The sequence below is a fragment of the Bos indicus x Bos taurus genome, chromosome 8 (genome assembly GCF_003369695.1).
Source record: "Bos indicus x Bos taurus breed Angus x Brahman F1 hybrid chromosome 8, Bos_hybrid_MaternalHap_v2.0, whole genome shotgun sequence".
Taxonomy (NCBI): domain Eukaryota; kingdom Metazoa; phylum Chordata; class Mammalia; order Artiodactyla; family Bovidae; genus Bos; species Bos indicus x Bos taurus.
Window position 1 is genome coordinate 7705492 of NC_040083.1, and position 18652 is coordinate 7724143.

Here is an 18652-nt window from a genome sequence, read left to right on the forward strand (position 1 = left end):
CAGAGAGCCATTACCGTTGCCAGCATCAGCGCCTCTGTATGATAGGCACTTCCTGGACCAGCCCAATGTCCTGTGGTCCAAACAGCCCCTGGAGGGGAAGAGCCCTGAGGGAACTCTGCTGCTCTGAGCTCCAGCCCAGCCTCACAGCTCTTCATATAAAAGGCCTTCAGAGCAGGAGACATCAGGTTCATACCCCAAGCTCAGAGCCCATGATTAAATATTAAATATTAGAATTAAAGGTTTCATACTGTCTTATTTACTTCGACATTTGATGTTCCAGTCTTATTTGCTTAGTGTGAGATCATTAGCATTTTCCTATGTCATCAGGTTTTTTTTTTGAGAATTTTATTTGGATGGCTAGCTGAGCTGATATGAGCCAGGGCAGTGGCAGAGGGGATGGAAAGAAATGCAAAGACTGGATCCATACGAGGGCTTCCCTGATGGCTCAGATGGTAGAGAATCTGCCTGCAATATAGGAGACACAGGTTCGATCTCTGGGTCAGGAAGATCCCGTGGAAGAGGGAATAGCTACTCACTCCAGTGTGTTCTTGCCTGGAGAACTCCATGGACAGAGGAGCATGGCAGGCTACAGTCCATGGGGTCACAAAGAGTCAGACCCAACTGATCGACTTCCACTTTTGATATTGAAGAGCTAGAGTCCAGAGGTTGGGGCAATGCCAGGGACTCTCCAGAAAGCCCCTGTTCAAGAACACGTGCAGGTTTACCACCGTCAGCCTGTTTGCGTGAAGAGGTGCTCCCGTTAGTGGGGTGTCTCCTTTGACAAAATCCTTAGCGGATGTCCTAGGAAGTAGGACAGGACTCAGAAGGGGAATTGCACCCAGTGAGGGTCATGGGCACCAGAGGGCAGCACAAGGGTCTCCAGCATCTTGGGAGCTGAGTCCCACAGAAAAGAAGGCAGGTCACCTTGGGTCAAGCCACTCTGCAGCCCCACTCCTCAGTGTGTACATCTACCCTGGAAATAACGATGCTTGCCCTGCATCTCCAGGACTGTCCTGAGATAACTTTGAAGGAGCCTGCAGAGAAGAGTCAAGAGTCTAGGAAAAGAACCTGGCCGTGTCCAGGCTGCCCCTGAGAGTAAGGCTAACTTCCAGTAATCAGCCCTGGGGCAGGAGATCCCAGGGAGAGGAGGAATTCTGCCCCCGTCATTGGGACTGGAGTACCCCGTCTGCAGTCAGGACTGATCCTAAAGGCCTGGGTCGGGCAGCCCTGGTTGCAGTCCTGTATGTGTCCTAGGTGCCTGGAGCTCTAGGCTCTGGTGGAGCAAGGGCACCCATCTCCAGTGGTTCCAGTGCTTGGCATGGCACCTAGTATTCTGTGCCTCGAGGCAAGCTGTGGCTAGTGGGGGAGACACAAGCTCTAGGGCAGAGCCCCCCGCCCCCCACCCAGTCCCCGGACTGGTCTGGGAGATGCATCTGGAAGAACGTCTGCTTCTACTTAGCCTCTCCGAGCCTCGGTTTCCTCATCTGTAAGCTGACCCACCGAGGGGCTGTGATGGTGTGGCACGTGCTGGGCACTCAGTATACAGGCCTTGCTGCTGGTGGTTGGAATTCAAGCCGCTGGCGGGTGGAGTGTAGGCTCCCTGTTTGCCGACACCGCTGGAAGAGGGGTTCTCCTGCCCCCTCCACGGAGGCAAACTGCTGACAGTGGCGAAGCCACGTTGCCATGCTTGGAGGAAAACCGCCTTGGTTTCTTTCTTTTTTTTTTTAAAGTCTATTTGGGTTTGGTTTCGTCTAGGGTTTGGGCCATCGCGTGCGGTTTGCTTCTACTCTCGGCTGCTCGGGTTGAGGTTCTGGCCGGGAACTAGCAGCTAGAAGGGCTTTAGGACCCGGCGCGCCCCGGGCCCCGGAGCTCCGGGCAGAAAGGCTTGAATGAGAGGCTGGAGGGGGATCTCGGCTGAAAGGACTCGCGGCGGAATAGCTCCGCTGTCGCCAGGCAACCGCCCTGACGCAACGCAAAAAAAAAAAAAAAAAAAAGTCCCTTAAAAAAAAGAATAGTGCTGAGAATTCACCGTAGCACGAGAGAAAGGGAGGCAGAAGCCGGCTCAGCCCCGAAGCCGGGGCCAGAGGCTGCGGAGGAGCCGGGAGCCCGCTTCGAAAGGAGAAGGCGGGGACCTGGTGACACCCCTGGAGGGGGCCTCGGAGCGCACGGGAAGGTGGGTTCGCGGCTGTGTGGGGATGATTCCAGGTCTGAGGGCCGGTCTAGAGGTGGTTTGTCTTTTGCCTTCGGCGCCGCCAGGGGAGGGGGCTCTTGGGGCACCGCAGGTCCCCAGAACTGGCAGTAGAGGGGAGCAGCGGGGACCGCGGGAGCACCCACCTCAGGGCACCCTGGAGTGGACACCCCGCACCTGCCCGCAGGAGATGAGGTCCTGCCTCACCCGCTCCTGGGGGCTTGCTGCCCTCAGCGGGAGTGGGACGGGTGGGTGGCCTGCATCTCTCATATCCCAGCTGGCCTCTTCCAGGGATAAGATCTGGGTGGAGATTTGAGGTTTGAGATATGAAAGGGAGGAGCCCCACTCAGTCTCTCTAGGTCTCCTGACCGCTGGTCACCTCCAAGCCCACCTGATCCCCTCTGTCTACTTCAGGCTCAGTGATGTGGGTGTTCCTGTCCCAAGGATGCAATCACTAACTCAGAAGTGACCCAAGGGCACTTGGGCCTGAGAGTGCTCTAAGGGCTGAGGTCGGTGTTGTCAGCAGGAACTGCGCAGCCAGGAGGGCCTGGGGGAATGAGTAGCCCTGCGGCTGACTCCTGGTCCCTGAGAGAAGGCAGGCAGTTCTGTACAGCCTGTGGCCAGGAGGCAGATGTCTGTGTGCACCAAGTCACGTTGACTGTTCTGCTTTTTTTTTTTTTTTTAATCCCATATTGCCTGTATCTCTTTCTCATTCCCTGTTTCTCCTGAGAAGATTTGGAAGGTGAGTTGATTCCAGGTTGGTAGACCACTGTCTCAAACCCACAGCCGTGCTCTCCGGATTGTTTCCACAAGCTCCCAGCAGTTCCCAGTGAATCCCAGGTGGAATGAGCTAGATCCCGCCAACAGGGCAATCCCTAGAGTGCCCGAGGGAGGCGTGGTTCTAAAGCAGCTTCCTTTCAGATCCCCAGAGATAGTGCCACCGCCCTCCAGGCGGGATGCTGAGCTGGGCAAAGTCCTGGGAGAGCAGAGATGGCCAGGGCGCCTCTGCCTAGCCGTGTCTGTGGGGTGGGAGCTTCTGCTGGCGGGTTTTTAAGGGGCTTGGCAAAGCAGCCAGGAGCTGTACTCAGAGTGCACAGTGATGACAGCTCTTCTTCCCTGAGTGCATTTGCCAGTCGGGCATGGCTTGAGAACCCTGCACACCCACTGGCCATTTTACCCTCATGATCGCCCTTCGAGGAGACATTATACCCCCATTTTACCAACGGGTCTCTAAGAGAGTCAGTAACTTGGTGCAGCGCGTGGAACTGGTGAAAGAGCAGAGAGATTCAGCCCCACATGCCTGATTCCTAAGACAGTGATCGCAAAGGAAGGCTTTGAAGATCTGAGCAGAGAGGGAAGAAACCAGATGAAAAGCAAGCTGCATGGCGGGGCTTGTCCTGTGACCTGGGAATGTCCCTGGCCGTCTCAAGGGCCCTGTGGAGCCAGGAGAGAAGCCAGGCTCTGCATTCCACCTGGCTGGCTTCAATCCCACTCCCTTGAAGCCAAGAGAGGAAAGGGTCCTCCCTCACCCCCTTTTCCTCTTTGCCCACTCGAAGACCCCCAACTTCTCGTGTACTTGCTGTCTTGTCGTCCAAATTACATGCATGGGATTCCACTAAATTAACAGCCCCATCTCCATATCTACCAGCTTGGCCTTTTTCCAAGAGGGACTGTGGCAGGGAAGTAAATTCAGGCAGTGCCTAAGTATCGCTGAGAGAGATCCACTGAGCCCCAGCCCAGCGAGGAAGAAACTGCTTGTCAGTCTCCTCACGCGTGCAGGTGGCACTCTCTAGGTAAATTTTGCTCATGGAAAACTCCCTTGGCCCCACAGGAGTGTCTGGAGTTCCCAGAACCTTCTGGGAGCTGAGCCTTCCCCAGCAGTCGCTCTTTGTTTGCCTGGGACATAGGGCTGTTTGCAAAGGTGGGAGATGAATGACAACTGGAGCAGTTTGACCTCAGTTTCCTGACTAGGCGGGAAGGGAGTTCTCACTCACGAAATGGAAATCTTCTAGGATTAATCAAGATGACTCTTAGCATGCACATGGACTCTGGGATTTGGACCTGGGTGAGGAGAAAGAAAGGGAAGGCAAATTCTGAAGCAGAGCTCAAGGAGGTGCACGTGGACTAAACAGAGGGCAGTGGGCAAGTGGACCCGGAAGGATCTGGAGGTGGACAAGGTGGTTAGAAGGAACTTTGTCATCAGCCTGTAGAGTTTGAGCTGCCCCAGGGGGTCAAGTTGCCAACATGAGTTAGGAAGACTGCAAATGTCAGCTTCTGCATGGTTAGGACAGCTGCCCCGGTGCAGGAAAGCCCATCGCTGCCCCCTCCCCTGAGCCTGTCTCCCCTAACCCTCCATACTTCTCTCTGGAGAGGCAGGAGAAAAGAGGAAAACAGAGAAATTGTCAAGAGAAGTTAGCAGTGTGCACTGCCCCGTATCAATCTTTTGTCTTCTTGATGCCACCCAACAGCCACCCCCCCACCCCCAACCCATAACAACACTAGCCCATGAAAAGCTCCTTAAGGAAGGAAATGCAGAACATAGGAGCTATTCTCCCTGTGGGCACACCATCCAAGAGGGTAGGGGACAGTGAACTCCCCACCATCATGGGCCACCTCGCTCCAGGCCCCTGGGCAGCAGCCTTCACACAGCCCTGGGGAGGGGTGGGGTTCATCTCCTCCCAGGCACAGACTGAGCCCCACTTCTTCAAAGCCATCTCTCCAGGACGGTCAGAGATTCCCTCAGGTATCCTGATTCAGATGTGGGAGCTGCTTATGTATTCCCAGAGGCTTTGTCGTCAGGCTTGTCCCTGGGGACCTGGAAGGCCCAACTCAGAGCTGGTTTCCAGGGACATAATGGGCAGCCACAGCTCAGGGTCACTGAAGGCTGAGCAGCCTTTCCTCATTCCAGGAAGCCAGCCGGGCCTGAGTGTGAGCTGGCCAATTCAGCCCTGTGAGGCCAGCCGCGGTGGTACATGGTGAGGAGTACACAGGAAGGTTCTAGATCAGGATCCTTGACCGGGCAGGCCACTTCAGGCCCTTGTCATCCTTGTCCGTCATCAAGTTAAAGCCGCACTGTTTCCCCCAGCCCGTGAGCATTTACACGTGTCTCGACCTGGGGACATCGCTTTACTGACCTACGGGCTTGGTCCAGACTCTCAGGCTCTGCTGTGTTGTTGTTTGTTTACTTGTTTGATGGCAGCCACTGAAAACTATGAGGTGAAATAAGCCTCAGACTGAACTCTGCCACCCATCTAGACATTTTTTGAACACTTGTTTATTTGCAAATGGGTCCAGCAGAGATCAGACGGCCTGTTCTGTGAGCTTGGTTCAACTCACAGTCGTCTATCTCTCGAGAAGAGATCATACCTCCCTCGAGGTCTTGCCAGATTCTTTCTCCCTACCCTTTCATGAGTCAAAATTCATTTGGCCAGCATATCTTGAATACCTCTGTTTTCACCAACGAGAATGCATTTCTAATGTTTACTGTGTTAACTGTCAAATGTCTGGTGTTGAGCAGTAAGAAAGATACTCAAGCATTTGCTAGAGCCCCTTCTGGAGTAGGGAACCCTACACTAGGCTCCCGGCTGGGGTTGGGATGTCCCTTGTTGAATGCAGCTGGTTTCCACTGGCCTCACAATACCACATGGAACATCTCATGTCTGTGAAGGATTTTAGGGTCAATCATTGACATCTCACCAAGGAAGCATAAGACGCTAGCTCTGTTTTCGAGGAGTGCAGAGTCTGATCAGAGTTGCTGAAGAGAACAGACCATTTGTGCAGCCCAGAGTTCTGGGCTGACAGTAGAGTGATATTCTGTAAATTCTGGGGTACACAGAAAAGTGTGAGCTAACTTCAGTGGTTTGGCAGCCAAGGAGAGTCCAGCCAAGCACTGTCATGGGCAGGAGGGGACTGTCCTACTAGAGGCATAATTAAGAATTCACATACACTCATCGGATCCTTGCAAGCCTTTGCAGTTGATTCCATTATGATCCCAAGGTCAGAGAATTAGTGTCAGGGCTTAGCCATCAACCCACATCCACCAACACCCAGCCCTGCCTCATCCCTAACCTGTTCCATCTCTTTCTCCATTTCTTTCTTCAACTCCTGATTCCTACCCTTTGTGAAGTGTGAATTCAGGCAGCTCAGCATCTGGCTGTGTTCAGCTCACGCTGACACCAAAGGGGAACAGGGTCACACATCCTACTTTCTGTTCTGCCCGGGGCCCCAGAGAGTGCAGGGCTGTGCTTTGGGGGAGCTGGAGACAGAGCTCCCACACATCCTTAGTACAGGCCTTGCCCAAACACAGGGAAACTCTGAGGGCCCTGCACCCCACTGAGAAGTCAGCATGCAGAGACAGACTATGCAGAAGCTAGTGAAACTTCTTAGGACATCCTTGCCAAACCATTAGGCTTTGGAAATTTCGATGCGGAGTGAAACAGAAAACCAGTCATCCCAATAGTTTCCCCTTTGAGCCTGATCTGGTTGCTTCCGCTTATTTGAAGCTGAAGTCTGTTATCCTGTGGACTCAGATAGTCCTAAATCTGACTTGTCTAGGAGCTGAGACAAATGCCAATTAGGGGACCCTTGGGTGGGGTGGATACACCCCACGGGAGAGGATGCACAGCTCCTGCATCCTCAGCTGTGAAACGTTCTCTGTTCTTAGAGTCAGAGTGTCTGCTCAAACAGCCTTCTACTTTGATCTCTGCAAATTGCTTTAAAGGCCACTCTGGGTCTGCTTTCTGCCCCCTAATCCCCACTGCCACGGCCTTTGGCCAGAAGAACCCCGTGGTCACATGCAGCGGTTGGCGGGGCAACGAAGGGTTGCCTCACCCCTCCTGCGCATCTCTGTCTCGTCAGGGTTCTCACGGAGGAGAACCTCCGCCTCAGACTCTGTGTTTCCCATGGCTAATCCCCCTGCTCCCCCCGCCCCGGAGGGACCCTCAGATTCTCAGGCACCTTTCTCCCGCCTTTCGGAGCCAAGTAGCCCTTTCCCAGGGCCTTGCAGCCTTGGAAGGGACACAGTGGCGGGGATGCTGTGTGGCCCAGCAGCCCCTCCTCTCCTTTCAGCCCGGCAGTAAATTACATCTGTGGCTCCCGGGAGCCAGGACCTCTCCCCCACCCGCGGGGTCACACAAGTCTTTTTTGGAGGTTTTCTCGGCCACCTCTTTCACTGGGGAAAACGATAGGAAAGATCTCTCCATTCCCAGCCTCAGCGGGAGGTCTGTGCGACCTCTCTTTGCAGCGGGGAGCAGGCCATCAATTATTCAGTGTGGACCGAGCTCTTTGAAAGCACAGAAGTCCTGACAAGGATTTTTATAGATCCTTGCCTGCTCACAGTGTCCCAGAGAGACAGAGCAAGCTTTCTCCATATTTTAGACATTGGAAGCTCCACTTGGAGTCAGAAGATGTGGGTCCAAGCCCAGCCAGCTCCCCAAATGGAGCTGTGTGACCCCAGGCAAGTCTTGCAACATCTCTGGTTTGTGGCTTCTCTATTATACTCTCAGGAAGGTCTTTCCACCCTAGGTCATGGAGTGAGTATGGGGAAACATTTGTAAACTGCAGTGTGATTTCCCAGTGTTTGTGATGGCTCCTGTGATTTCAGGTGTGAACAAGGGAGCTCTGAGTGATAACCTGAGGTGCAGCCAGTTAGCATAGGACTTGCAAACCAAGCTTCACTGGGAGAAATGCCTGAGACAGCGCGGGTGAGTGGGTTCCTCTGTCCCTGCCCCCTGTGAGTGCGACTTCGTGACAAGGTGACAACCCCATGGGGTGCTGTGGTCTAGACTCTGCACTTATTGGCAGGGAATAGGGTCAAGGCCATTGCCCCCAAACCATGCATTTCAGAGGGGAGAAGCGAAACCCTAAGGGGAAGTGAGTCACCACAGTCACTCGAGTTGGTGGGGGTGGGGATGGGGTTCTTGGAGCTGACTCCCAGGTCAGGGATGCCTCTTTCCCACCCAGGCTGGGCCTGACCAAAATGGGGGACCCATTCCTGTCCCCCAGCAGCAGTCCTGGGACCCCTGGAGCAGGCAGTGAGGGAGTGAGGAATGTAGCATCCCCCAGCCTCCTTCCACCCATCCACTGGGGTAGAGGACTGTAGAGTAGAATGAGTTGGTGTCTGAACTAGGCTCAGAGACTTGTTGGGAGAAGGCAATGGCAACCCTCTCCAGTGTTCTTGCTTGGAAAATCCCATGGATGGAGGAGCCTGGTGGGCTGCAGTCCATGGAGTCGCTGAGAGTCAGACACGACTGAGCTACTTCACTTTCACTTTTCACTTTCCTGCATTGGAGAAGGAAATGGCAACCCACTCCAGTGTTCTTGCCTGAAGAATCTCAGGGACGTGGGAGTCTGGTGGGCTGCCGTCTATAGGGTCGCACAGAGTCGGACATGACTGAAGCGACCTAGCAGCAGCAGCAGCAGCAGCAGCAGCAGCAGAGACTTGTCAAATTCAAACATGAGGCTACATGGAAAGGCTTAAACATCAAGTTGAGACCAGCTTCCTAAACCACCCCTGCCCTCCCCACTCAGACTCACTAGAAACATTCTGACCTTGAACTTGCAGGGGGTCTTCTACTGGGCAGGAAACCATCTGGAGGTGTGAATTTGTTCACTGGTTCACAGCACCACCATCCTCAGCATTGAATGAACATCCACTATTTGCAGAACTCGGAACACAAAAGGGAAAGGAAGGTCTTTCCCATCAAGGAGCTAGATGGTGGTCAGGGAGCCTAGACACTCTTACCATTCTTGGGTACAGAGTGAGTGACAGTGCTGGGAACGTTCAGAGGACGGCTTGGAAGGTGGGGTTTCCTAGAGGACTCTGGAGAGGAGACTCGCCCTCAGATGAGCCTCAAAGCAGGGCTCTGGACCCAGCGAGAAGGGCGTTCCTCAAGGGCCAGTGATGGGCAAAAGGATAAAACCGACTGTCCAGAGAGTCTTCCTTCTTCCATTCATCCTATCACTCCTTCACTTGTTCATCGAGTTTACTGAGCACCTACTACGTGCTAGGCACTGTTCTGAGAGCTAGGATCACAGGAGTGAACAAGACGATGTCCCTACGCTCAGGGGTTCACATTCCCATGGGTGATCCGTGATCTGTGTGTAATATCCTAGTTATGTGAGTGGGAAGAGCTACAAAGGAAAAGGAAGCAGGGACGTCCCAGTGGGCTGGTCAGAGCTGGTGTCCGTGGAGGTGGCATCTGAGTGGTGGTGTGAGATCAGGGAGAAGTCAGCTGACAGAGCAAGGCATGAGGGCGGGGGCACAGTCTCAGAGTCTTAGAGGAAATGGCTGGAGTCCCACAGTGGTTTGGGCAGAAGGAGTGATCTAGGCAGCCAAGGGGTGGCTTTCTGGAAGTGGAGAGTGGAGGGTTCTCCTGGTGGCAGCTTGCGGCCCCTGAGGAGCACATCATGGGTGGATGGGAGGAACCCAGATACCACCCCACTGTCGTCACCAGCCTCCCCCACTGTGCACGTCCAGAGCATAACCGCAATAAAGCCCACCCCACCATACACACATGCGCGTGCACACACAAACACATAGACACACACACACACACAATATCCCAATTCATTCTGCCCCCACCATGCACCCACAGTTGGTACCCAGGGTCCTGTCTCTGCACCATGTCTTCCCCATCTCAGGTGCTCCCAACACCAGCTTTGACCAAGACCAGGAATAAAGATGAGCTGGGAAAGATGATCTGTGCAGGGCCAAACCAACAATGTCCCCTCCTGCTTCAGTCACCATGGCAACCTCGGAGGAGGTGAGAAAACGCGCTCTCTGGCAGCTCCTGGAAGTGCCCTGGAGACTGTGGGTCGCTCCATGGGGCATAGGGCTGTGTCCCCCAGCCTCTCATCCCCCGTTGTTAGGGCTCCCACGAGTCTACAGAGCACAGATGGGGTTTTCCAGCCTCCATCGGCCACAGGAGGTCAGTCCTGAGGCCCAGCCCTGGGCTCTCCGTTTAAGATAAGCATCAGGGTTTTATGATGAAACCCCGTACTGAAAAGCCAGCCTCATCACAACTCCACCTCCGTGTCCCACACCTACTGACCTGTCACTCACCTGGAACAAAGAGGGATTCGCTGCTTTAGAAGAGGAAAGAAAAAGATTCAGGTGTGAGTTGCAGCCTCAGCCACTTTGGAACTTCATAATGTGAAGTGCAGACCACAGAGCGCTTTTCCCCGACTCTGTGCTTTCAGCCCTGCGGGTGGCCGTGGGACAGACACTGCAGCCACTTCATTTTCAAAAGAGGGGCCGAGACCCAAGTCTCCCAGCTCCCACTGGAGAGGGATCCCCCCCTCCCAGAGGACAGACCTGGAGCAGGAATCAGGGGTCCCTTTGTCTTCAGCCCCGGCAGCCTCTGACCTGCTCTCAGGGCACACCTGCGGGTGGAAGGTGGGGCTCTGTGGCCCTGCTGGGAGGTGGCCGGCGGGTCTGGCCCAGCTAAGGCCAGAATGGGTGCTGCCGCTCCCCTCCTGCTTAGGTGGCCCCTCAGCCCTGGGCCTGAGTCCGATAGGTATTTTAGGCCTCGGGACACATAAAACACCCCCACAGGGAGGCTCTCTTTTAGGGATTGGTGGGTCCAGCCTGACTCAGGAGTAGAAGGTGGATGAGCAGAGGCAGTGGAAGGCACAGCAGTGGACCCAGAGCCAGAGGTCCGGCCCCTGGAGTGGGCCCCACAGCTGGGTCTGTCTTCTGCAGAAACATTTCCACAGTGAAGAACTGGCTACACTGTGGCTGAGGCCCTCACAGGATCTGACTTTCCTCAGCAAGGCAGATCTGGCCGGGATGGGATGCCTTATGGGGCTGTTCATCTCCACTCCGGTTCCTGCGTGTTGCCCAGTGCTCTGCTGCTGGAGGCCAGGGCCAGCCTCATACACGTGTGCAGAAGAGCCTGTGCTGTGGGTATCACCCCAGTGAAAACCAGAGCATGTCAGTTGAGGCACAGGGACCCATGGGTGGCACTTCTACTAGAAGGAGCAGCAGAAGTGTAAATTTACCCGTATGGAAAATTCTTATTGCATCCTCATCAAGCATTACCCATAGTAGCTTGTAAATTAGGAAACAATCAACTATGGATGCAGGTGGAGTCTTTTTTTTCCCCCCAAATATTTATTTATTTGGCTACACTGCCTCTTAGTTGCAGCATGTGGGATCTAGTTCCTTGACCAGGGTTTGAACCTGGGCCCCCTGTGTTGGGAGGGCAAAGTCCTAGCCAATGGACCACCAGGAAGGTCCCTCCGGATGGACTCAGTAAAAGCTTCTTTGAGTGGACAGCAGTCATCCAGCCTCAACTGGAGGTGGCACCACCCCATCTAAAGGAAATGTAGAAATGTGGGGGAGAGTCTTTTGGTCTTCATCTTATTTTATGACACTGCTTAGCCATCAGTTATATGCTTTGGCTCCCCAAATGAACTGTTTGCCCCCCTCATTTCCAAGAGTCAGCCCTCATGAGGCTCAGAGTCCAGTGGAGGAGACCGTGGAGAAAATTCCTGGTAGAAGTGCTGTGGTCTAAGAGGGCCACTGAGCCCACTGTTTTGAGCCAACCTGGAGCCAGCCTACAGGGGTTGAGTTCCCACCTTTCCAGTTGGCTGTGTGACCTGGGGCTGGCTACTCTACCTCTCAGGGCTTTGATCTCCTCATCTCGGTCATGGAGATGGTGATAATGCATGCCTCGTGAGGGTATTGTGAGGACTGAACATGTTTGTGCATGTGAAGCTCTTAGAACAATGCCTGGCTTGAGCTGCTCTGAGGAGATGTGACCTAATGTTGCTGTGATGACATAATTGTTTCCCCGATGTGGTCTCGTGGTATTGCGGGGGCACGTGCAGCGTGGGCAAGTCGAGGAAACCTAGAAGGGGGAAAATTCCTGAGAACTGAGATGTGGAAGGGAGCAAAGGGTGTTCTGGGCTGAGGGAAACAGCTTGTGCAAAGTCACAACGGCCATGAGAGGGCCCGGGATTCAGTGTTGGAAAGGTTTATGAATCACGGAGAAGAAATGAGTCCTTTCTAGTGGAGAACCCCAGACTAGAAGGAGCAGACTGGAGCCTGGGGATCCAGACTGCTGGAGAGAGTGACTGAGACTTTCTTGGGAAAACACAGGGCAATAGGGCGGGAGGGGGATACTTCTTTGGTGGTCCAGTGGTTAGGACTCCACATTCCCAATGGAGGGGGCCTGGGTTCAATCCCTGGTCAGGGAACTAGATTCCACACGCTGCAACTAAGACCCAGCACAGCCAAATAAATAAAAATAAGTATTAAAAAAAGAGAGAGAGAACAAGTGTCCCATGAGAGAGAGAGAGAGATGAGTGAGAATGGGTCTTCAGCATCCTTCCTGCTCTCAGAACCCATCTAGGAAGCAGGTTTGGAAGTTGTGCAGGTGGATAGATTAGGTCATCTTGGGATGAGATGTTGGCCGCATGACTGGGCTGCACCCACCTGACTCCCCAGCAGCCGGGGCATTAGCTCATGGCTGGCACGGCATCCTTTGTAGCAGCCACCAGGGGCCCAGAGCGGGCCAGGAGCGTGTTTGAACAGCAGTCCTTGTGTGTGGTGTGGGTCCCAGGTGCTGACACGTCACTACTACAGGAGCTGATCGCCTCCAGGGCTTGTCTTCTGCTTCAGGAACTTCATGTTCTCCCGCAGCTCAGTGGCTGCCTGGTGGGGCGTGCCCAGGCCTGGAGGGATTACCGTCCAGCCTTGTTTTTCTGGATGTCCCGGGTCCTAAATCTGGCAGCATTCTCTGGCTTCTCTGCTGGGACTCTCTGTCTTTGCCAAGTCTCCAACGAATGTCACTTTGTCTCGGGCTTACTGTAGACCAGGCACTGTTAAGGGCTTGATATTTGTCACCTTGCCTGGTTTTCAGAATGACCTACAAAGTTGATAGTGTTACCCTTGGAGCCAGCTTCACGAGCAAGGGACCTGGGCAGCCCCACAGAGCCCTGTCCTTGGGTTCATGCTCTGCTGTCCTGTCTTGAAAATCTTAGTACTTTTTTTTTTTTTGGCTACCCCTCAGGTCTTAGTTGTAGCGTGTGGGATCTTTCATTGCGGTGTATGGACTCTCTAGTTGTGGCTCACGGGCTCTGGTTTAGTTGCTCTGCGGCATGTGGGATCTTAGTTCCCCTACCAGGGATTGAACCCGTATTCTCTGCATTGCATCTTAACCACTGGGCCATCAGGAAAGTCCCAAAATCGTCGTATGTTGTAACAAGGTGCCCTTTTACATTTTGCACCAAGCCCAGCAAATTGCATAGGGAGTCCTGATTCTCCCCATTTGTCAGGAGAAGACACAGAAGCACGGAGTGGTCTGAAGCCACATGCCGAAGATCACAGAATTGGGCCCCTGGGGGACTGACGCCAAGGCCTGTGCCCCCTGGAGGAGGCTGACCCAAGTCCCTCAGCTTTCCTGAGCTCCATCTTCCCATTCTTGAAATAGGGTGATACCACCTGCTCTTCACTTCCGCTGTGGCTCAGCTGGTAAAGAATCTGCCTGCAGTGCGGGAGACCTGGATTCGATCCCTGAGTTGGGAAGGTCCTCTGGAGAAGGGGACGGCAACCCACTCCAGTATTTGGCCTGGAAAATTCCATGGACTGTATAGACCCTGGGGTCACAGAGTCGGACACAACTGAGCGAATTTTACTTTCACTTTTTTCACCTGCTCCTCAGAGCAGCCATGAGGTTTGAGGGAAAAGACAGACACACCAGGGGAGCCTTATACGCTCACGCTCAGCTGATCAGGGGTCAGCACGGGCTGACTCCCACAGACGCTCCTGCCGACACCACCAAGTCGTCCTGACACCGTCTTGGAACTGATGCAGAAACCGCTGATTAAAATAAGCTCCCAGCGCCCAGGAGGCAGCTACACGACAGTGGTCGGAGCTGTTTCCCTCCAGAAGGAGCACGCCTCCTAACAGGTCCTCCCTCTGCAGGGAGGGTGCAGCCAGCAGAAAGGGAGGCAGACAGACGTCCCAGTAGCTTCTTCTGCTCACAGATCTCAGGGTTCATCTCCTTAAAAGGCTTCGCTGGAAATCGCCAGGGCTCGTCTGTCAGTGGAGGATGCCCTGGAGGGTAAAACCACCCTGGGCACACTCCAGCCAGACTCTGGCACCTCAGCAAAGAGGTGGATGGTTCCTGGGAGGGCCCCCAGACAGAGGCTAATGGGTCTTTAGATTTGGAGAGATTCTTGAGAAGCCTGGATGACAGTGAGGCTGCATAGAAGGCCCCCATGAGAATACCCCACATTTGCAGGGTCTGCTACGCTTACACAAAGTCCTCACAAGCCTTAGTTCTGCCAGTGTCCCAAGCCTAGGGGGCTGGTATTGTCACTCTCCATTTTACAGATGAGGAAACTGACGCTCAGCAAGCCTGGGAGCACTTACAGCTGAGCGATCTGATTCCGTCTCATGCTTCTGTCTCAAGATCACTCAGATCTGTCTCTCAGATCACTTGGGAAGCTTTAAAATATGTTGATGCCTGAGTCTGGCTATAGACTAACTGAGTCAGGACCCTTGGGACAGGCCTGGGACTCATGTTGTGGAGGTTCCTCAGGGGATTCTCATCTGTGTGACTGGAGCTGAGAGCTAGGTTCCTCTGCCATCAGCAGGGGAAAGATTTCTTTTTATTCCTGGAGCCAGGTGCAGTACATCGCTCTGGTCAGATGCGATCTCAGGAAGGGGTTGCAGGAACCATCCAGAGAGACAGCAGGCTCAGCTCTTGAATAACTCCAAGCCCAGGTGGGAGATGGGCCCACAGCCTCCCTAGTGGCCCAGCCCTCACACCATCACCCCATGCCTGGTTCCCATCACCCTAGACACAGAATCACAACTCTTCGTTTCAGTTTTTCTCCTTAGGCACATCCAGGTCAATACAAATCTCTTCATTCCCCACCTTTTCCATACCAAGTGTCCTCTCCGGGCTGCAGATGTCTTGTTTTTTTTCCCCCACATAAGCTTTATCTTGGACCTTGTTCCATACCAGTTCAGTCTTTTGCCCAACCTCACGCCCTCACACAAATTTTCAAAACTCACCCTGAAAACCAAGGACTCCTCTTCTCTGCCCAAGTGAAAGCTCTCCCACTCTGATGGCCCACCTCCACCTGCCCACACCCTGTGGGACACGGAGGCTGGGAGCCCAGGGCCAGATTCTGGCTCAGTTACTTCCCTGCCTCCCTGTGATGGGACAAGGGCCTGGCTCTCACCTCCTCCGTGGGGGTGGGAAGGCCAAGTCAGATCAGAGAACTGCAGCCCCAGCCCGGGAGGTGCTGCTGTGTGGGCATATTAGGTGAATGTGAGAACCATCTTTGTAGACGGTGAGTCATGGCCTCACTCCATTTAACCATCCACCCGAGTGCAGCCTGCTCTTCCTCTGCAGGTTTCTTTGCTTCCTGCTCTGATGAGGTGAGGTAAGGTGTTGTCCTTGGAGAAAGAAGCTGAGGGTGTGCAGTAGGACTCGCCCTGAGGAACCAGAGCCTAGGAAGGGGCTGTAGTGGGCAGGGTGGGGCGGAGTCAGGGGTCTCTGGACCCAAGGCTCACCAGAGGCTGCCTGGGGACCACCCTTTCCCTCCCGCTGGCAGCCTTAGCTCAAAGAGACCTGAGCCTGCGTCCTTACTAATCACTGGGAGCTCTTGGGTGAGCCATGTAACCTCTGGAGACTCTGACTCCTCGTGCATAACACGGAGACAAAAATAAGTAATTATAGACTTACAGGGAGGATTAAATGAGATAATAGGGGTGGAACCATTTCCTAAATGGTAAGACACTGGTACAAAGTCCATTCTTTCCTGCATCGACTTCAGGCACTAAGCCTCTCTGAGCCTCCGCGTCCCCTCCTGAGGCTGTGTCCAAGGGAGGGGTCAGCACTGACGTCATTCCAATCCTTCCTGCAGGTCCCACACCAGCCAGCAGCTTCCTGCCGTCTGCCCTTCCTGTGAAGTGGACGGGGTCCATCCTGCATCCCCACTGGCGTCTGATCTGCCTGCCCCTCCAGCACTGATAGATCTTCTTGGCAAAGCTGCCCCCAAAGATTCCTGCTAATGCTTGTCTGTTCCTGCCTCTTGCAAAGCATGGCGCCCACAGCACTCCAGGAAGCCTCTTAAGCCCTGAACGTCGGCAGCTGCTCCAGTGGACACTGTGCAGGTCCCCTCCGCCCCCTCTGGACTCCTGGAGCTGTGCCTTTCCTAGCGATGCCCTTGGGAGCCTCGGCCCCCACTGGATGAGACCCTTCCAGAGCAGGACTCGACCTTGCTGCCCACCAAGAATCCCACGGCACCTTCCACCACCTCTCATGTCTGGCTGTCCGGGCAGGTTCTAGAATGTCTGTGCCCCAGATCCAAGTAGAAGAAGTGGCCGGTGGGGAAGAAGGGCCGGCAGGAACAACCCCACCTCCAGATGACCACCTCCGGAGCCTGAAGGCCCTCACGGAGAAACTGAGGCTGGAGACCCGCAGGCCTTCCTACCTGGAGTGGCAGGCCAGGCTGGAGGAGCAGACGTGGCCCTTCCCAAGGCCGGCGGCTGAGCCGAGGGGCTCTGGAGAGGAGGAACCCTCGCTCCTGCGAACGAGGGCACTCAGGCCACATCCCCCACCTAACGGGAGGGCTAACCAGGACGACGGGCACCCGCCCACTGGCAAGCTGGAGGGCTTTGAGAGCATCGACGAAGCTATAGCCTGGCTCAGGAAGGAACTGGTAAGTAAGTGGCTGTCCCTTCAGGAAGCCCCAGAAAAGAAGCCTTTCTCTGTCTATTCCCCTGCTAATTTCACATCTTCCTATTCAGACAAGGGTGGGCCTCATTATTATGTAGGTCCATGTGGTCTGTGTGTCCATCAGCCCCCAACCACAGGTACTTATGGAGAGCCTGAGCCCATGTTCTGAAGGTGTCCCCAGCCTTCCTGATGCCACCCCGAAGCCACAGCATTCCACACTGAGTAGTCCAAGAGCTGAGCGGTTCAAGGAGTGAGTGAGGTGCTTGTTGTCAATTGCTGATCCTCCTAGAGCCAGGTGAAGTCGGGTCTGGCAGAAGCGTCTCTTGCGCTCCTTCCTGGACTGTGACTGTGCCTCTTCCTGTCTGAAGCCCTGTCATCCTGCCATCCGCCCTTGTGATCCTTTATTCGGCAGCCACTCTCCCCACGGCGCTGTGCTGGGCAGTGGGGCTGTGTAGCTTGGGCTCAGCCCAGCAGTGCTCTATGCACATTGAGGGTGAATAGGGAGATGCCTGGGGTACATGGCTGATCAGGCCTGGTGGGGGTGAAGGCTTTGGTCTGAGCCTCGGAGACTGGAAATTGCCAAGAAACCAAGGCTTCCCTGGTGGCTCAGAATGTAAAAATCCACCTGCATGCAATTCAGGAGACCCGGATTAGATCTTTGAGTCGGAAAGATCCCCTGGAGAAGGGAATGGCAACCCACTCCAGTATTCTTGCCTGGAGAATCCCATGGACAGGGGAGCCTGGTGGGCTACAGTCCAGGGGGTTGCAAAGAGTCTGACACGACTGAGCGGCTGACGCACTGGGTGAGAGGGCATCCAGCTAGAGTAAGTGTGAGCACTGGGCGTGTATTGGGAGCTGGGACCAGCAGCTCAACCCTTTTCCTGCCCATGGTCATGGCAGACTCCCATCAGTGGTGGCGCTCAGCATATGAGAAGGGGGTAGGCATGCAAAGCTGTGTCGTTTGGCTCTTCTTAACCACTGTACTATGCGGTGTCTTCCAAAGGCAGTTGATTTTGTTCTGTGACTCCTAAAAATGTCACTTCACAAGAGATGTCGGCAGGCAGTCAACAGAATGTGTAGGGTGGGGCAGAGGGAAAAACAAAATTGGTGAGAGTCCAGCCCTTACACTGTGGTCTCTTTGAATCCTAGAACAGACCTTTGCAATTGCTATTAGTGTCTCCATTATACAGATGAGTAAACTGAGGCTCATAGGAGTCAGACGACCTGCCCAGAATTATATGACTAGTAAGTGGTGAACTCAGCCTTTACCAGTGAGAGCAGAGCTTTGGGGAGAGAGGCCGTGGGTGAGGAGGGTCCCCCCTCATAGGGCCCTGTCATCAGGCAGGCCTCTTCAGGTGGCAAGTAGAGAAACTCTCAATGCAGAGACTCTGCGACTCTAATGGAAGGATTCTGATCTTGTTAAAATGAAGATTCTGATCCTACAGGAATGGAATCCTTGATTCTGAATTTCCAACAAGCTCCAAGGTCGTGCTGTACTGCTGGTCCACGGACCACAATTTGAGAATCTAGGACTGAAAAGCAGGCAAGACTGGGGTCAGAGAACCAAGACAGGACCTCAGAGGGGAGTCCCAGGACCCCCAGGCTTGTGCCCTAAGCCGTGTCCCTGCTGCATCTACCCTATAGGCTTGGGTTTCCCGAGTTAAAGTCACAGCATCCCACGCTGAGTGGTCTATGAACTGAGTTTGTTCAGAAGACTGTAAGTCTGGCCAGAGCAGCCCTAATGCCGATGGGGGAGAAGGCCAAC

At 54.3% G+C, this 18652-nt stretch overlaps 1 protein-coding gene across 4 annotated transcripts in view; it reads left to right on the forward strand.

Moving 5' to 3' along the window:
• The first annotated feature begins 1803 nt into the window (after positions 1-1803).
• FAM167A (family with sequence similarity 167 member A) overlaps positions 1804-18652 on the forward strand; it is a 31747-nt gene continuing 14898 nt past the window's right edge. Inside the window, exons 1-3 of one of the 4 annotated variants that reach the window (XM_027548993.1) lie at positions 1804-2173; positions 7791-7890; positions 16073-16870. In XM_027548993.1, coding sequence (XP_027404794.1) covers positions 16499-16870 — 372 coding nt within the window. In that variant the 5' untranslated portion in view covers positions 1804-2173; positions 7791-7890; positions 16073-16498. The remainder of the gene's footprint in view (positions 2174-7790; positions 7891-16072; positions 16871-18652) is intronic. The other 3 variants (XM_027548996.1, XM_027548992.1, XM_027548995.1) reach the window with 3 other exon arrangements.